This window comes from Myotis brandtii, unplaced genomic scaffold (genome assembly GCF_000412655.1).
Source record: "Myotis brandtii unplaced genomic scaffold, ASM41265v1 scaffold855, whole genome shotgun sequence".
NCBI lineage: Eukaryota > Metazoa > Chordata > Mammalia > Chiroptera > Vespertilionidae > Myotis > Myotis brandtii.
In genome coordinates this window covers 377,281-380,966 of record NW_005371476.1, presented here as the reverse complement: position 1 = coordinate 380,966, position 3,686 = coordinate 377,281, and the positions used below count along the sequence as shown (strand labels likewise).

The window sequence follows — 3,686 nt, the reverse complement described above, 5'->3', positions numbered from 1 at the left end:
GCCCCCGCCTTGAACCCCTCCCCATGTCCCTGTCAGTACCCCCTCAGGTGCAGCCAGGCCCGCGGGTCCTGAAGGTCCTGGCGGGTGAAGCTGTGGACCTGAACTGCGTGGCCGAGGGCACCCCAGAGCCCAGGCTGAACTGGTCCAAGGATGGGGAGGCCCTGCGGGGCGGGGGGCCCGAGGGCTCCGTCCATTTTGCAGCCATCCGAACTTCTGACGCTGGCATGTACCGCTGCGAGGCCGCCAACAGCGCCGGGGTAGACGCCTGGGAGCTGGAGCTCAGGGTGCTGGGTGAGTCCCTGAACCCCACATCTCACCACTCCCCACCTTCCCAACAGCAGCCTGGCCTTCCGAGGTGCTTGTCTGCTCTTCTGGGCTCAGGGCCTGCCTTCCTCCCTCCCCAAGCCCCGTTGTAGAGCCTTTGTCAGCCCCGTGGATACTCTGTCCACTGGGGAAGTGATTGACGAGCAGGGCCGGGGCCCCAGTCCAGCTCCCTCCACTTACCAGCTGGACAACTGTAGGCCAGTCATTTACACTCTCTGACCTCAGTTTGGGTTTGATAATATGTGAGTGGTCAGCGAGGGAATGTGTGCAAAGCACCAGGTGCATGGAAAGATCTGGGCCTGTGGCGCTAGCATCCCCTCCGCTGTGAATTTAAACAAACCTGGGAAGCGCAGCTGGAGGGGAAGCCCCGCCTCTCCAGCCCTTGGGGCCCCGTGTGGCCCTGGTGGCTTCTCCGTGGGCCACCCTGTGGGGGCCAGCCAGCACCACGGCCCTGACTCCCTCACCCTGAGGCTGAGGGCTGCAGCACAGGGCTTGCACCCCCTTATGTCGGGCTGGGGCTCTGGAGGGGGGACGCCCTCCCCAGAGGCCCTGGACCCAGCTTTGGGCCGGGGGATGAGTGTGGCCCCATCACCTCCCACCAGAGCCACCGCACTGGGGAGCTGATGAGACCGGCGGGCTGCTGGAGAGAGTGGCAGGGGAGAACGCCAGCCTGCCGTGCCCTGCCAGAGGTGAGGCTGGGCCAGGGTGGGCCCCGCCGGGAGGGGCTTCCCTCCGCACTCCAGTGCCCTGGGTCACACGCCGTGGGCAGTGCCATGGGTTATGGGGGGTATGGCAGCCTCACTTCTAGCCAGGGCCACGCCAGGCATTTCATCCCACCCACACCCGATAGGATGGGATTGGCATTAGCTCGTTCAGGCCTAGAGAGGTGAGGCAGCTGCCTGAGGCCGCTCAGCCAGACGGTGGCTCACACGGTGTGGTGTGGTGTGACCCAGCCCACTGCCCAGTTAAGCCCGGCCCCTCTGCACCTGGGGATTGTAGCAGCTGGGGCTGAGGAAGGCCCAAGGTCCCTGTGGATCGGGGCTCGGTGGCCCTGCCTCTCCCCAGGCCCCAGAACAGAGGATGGACTCACAATTCTGAGCAAACCAGCCCCCCCAGGCCCCCTTTGGGGCAGCAGCTGTGTGGGAGGTGACAGCCACCTCTGTGGCCACCTGCCCCGCGTGGAGCCATCCCGGCTGTGTGCGCTGGGGCAGTGGACGCCTCCTTCCTAAACCTCGGTTTTCTCGTCTGTAGAATGGGGCCATGCCAGCCCCTCCACGCAGGGCTGCTGCTGGGAGGGCCCAGGGAGGCAGCCTGAGTTTTAGGTCCCGGCACCGTGCCTGGCACATAGCAGGGGCCCAAGGGAAAGTGTGGAGGAAACGAATGTGAGTGAATGAATGCTTCGCCCTGCCGTGCGCGCGGGCAGATCCGCGCCCGCCGAGTTGCTGCTCTTGGCTTTGGGCCCTTCTGACCCGAGAGGACACGCTGTTGGCCCTGTGTGTGGATGGCGCTTTCAGGAAGGCTGGTGTCGGGGTGTCCGGGGGGCAGGTGGCAGCTTACCGAAGGCCTGGCAGGAGCCGGGGGCTGGTTCTGGTCTCAGCTGTGCTTCCTCCAACCACAGGGCCCAGGGAAGGCTCTGGACCAGGACTGAGGGGGAGGCCGGCAGGAGGCAGGCACCCCGTGGGATCTGTGGGGTCCTGTCTGCAGAGCTGCCCACCTGCAGGGACCCAGTGGCCCTGCCCTTGACCATGGCGCCACCTTGTGTCGGTCTCTGGTAATAACAAGTAGCCGCTCTGCGCTCTGGAGGTGGGACCCACCCACCCAGCCCGGCTTCCTGTGCTGGGTGCCTCCGGGCTGCCCACAGCCAGGGTCCTGTCCTCTGGGCCGGGCTTCGGCCTCATCAGCATAACGGAAGCCCCTCTGGTAAACACTGCCCTGCCCTGGCCGGCACCTGCCCCCCTGGCTGCCTCTTTTTCACGCGGGCGGCTGCCTGGTGGGCAGTGCTGGGCTCTGGCGGTCACCAGCCCTGTGACTGTGGGCTGGAGGGCTCGGAAGCTAAGGGAGCCCTGGTACCTGCGGTGGGTGGCACCTTCGCCTCCCCCTTGGGTGGATGTGGATGCTGCCCCTGTAAGTGGGAGCGGGGAGGTGGGGGGCAGCTCTGAGTCCCTGGCTTCTTCACCCCGCAGTGCAGTTCTGTGTTAGAGCTCTGGCGGGTTAGACTTTTTATTTTATTTTTGCATTAAAGCTCCAGTTTGGGCACTTCCTCCCCACCCTCCCCTCCGCCTCTAACCTCCCTACTGCCAGCTGCAGGGCTGTCTTTCTGTACGCCCAGTGGGTCTAGCCTCTGTCCAGCTGGAATAAAAAAGAAAAATAAGTGTCTTAATTAATGGAGGGAAAGTTCCAGGGTTCAAAGCCGGGTGCCCCTCCAGGCAGCAGCTCTGAAGTCCCGGTCCTCTGCAGTGGTGGGTGGGAAGGTGGGAGCAGCAGGGGGGGCTGTCGGAGAAGCTGAAGGTGCCGAGAGGGGTGTGTGGGGTGTGGTGTGTGGTTGGTGTGGCATGTGTTGTGCTGCGTATGTTCGCGCACATGTCCCCACAGTAGGGGAGCAGGCCCTGAGCAGTGGGACCCTCTGACAGGAACCTCAGAGATTCCAGCAGGAATCAGAGCCCTGGGTGGGGTTAGCTGGCCCGAAGGTGCACAGAGGGCGGCTGCGGGCCCTCCCTTTGCCTCACAGGCCGCCGGCAGGGACCCGCGCTTTAAGGAACAGCAGAGTGGAGTGGGGCAGGGATGCTCCTGAGAGATGACGCTGAGGGCGCCTGGAAGGTGTCGTAGCTTGGTCCTGCCCCCACGCCCACCCAAAGTGGGTGGCCCACCCCTCCCCCCCTCCCATGGCCCTTCCTCTAAGAGAGTGAGGGAGACCGAGGGGGGGTGTCGCAAGGGCGCCCGCTGCCAGGGAGGTGGCAGGTGAAGTGCGGCTGTTGATGGTGATCAGTGTCAGCAGTGATCGCGAGTCCCGCTGACCAGTGGTGGCGGAGGATGATGGGGGGACCGAGGGGCCCAGGGTGCTGACCTGTGAGTTTGGGGGAGCGGCCCCTAGAGGCTCCCCCTCCTCCACAGCACCTACTATGAGCCAGGCACTGGGCTTGCCTCTGGGGGAGCAGCAGGGAACAAAGCAAAGACCCGGCCCCTGTCGGGAGGCAGACAATAGACAAAGAAACCTAAGCGGGTGGACCGATGTCCCTGAGGAAGTGGGAGGTGGTGGCAAACGGGAACCGCAGGGCAGGGCAGGGACGCGGGCGCGGTGGGTGCGGTCCAGGCGAGGCGGGGCTGTGAGGGGGCCAGGGAGCTCTCAGCCATGGAGGCTGTGG

General features: G+C 65.1%; 1 protein-coding gene across 1 annotated transcript in view; it reads left to right on the top strand.

The window, feature by feature from the left end:
* The window catches only part of HMCN2 (hemicentin 2), a 139,122-nt gene that overhangs the window by 60,928 nt on the left and 74,508 nt on the right, over positions 1-3,686 (top strand). Inside the window, 2 exon segments of the mRNA XM_014532199.1 lie at positions 37-291; positions 927-1,013. Of these exon segments, the coding sequence (XP_014387685.1) occupies positions 37-291; positions 927-1,013 (342 nt within the window).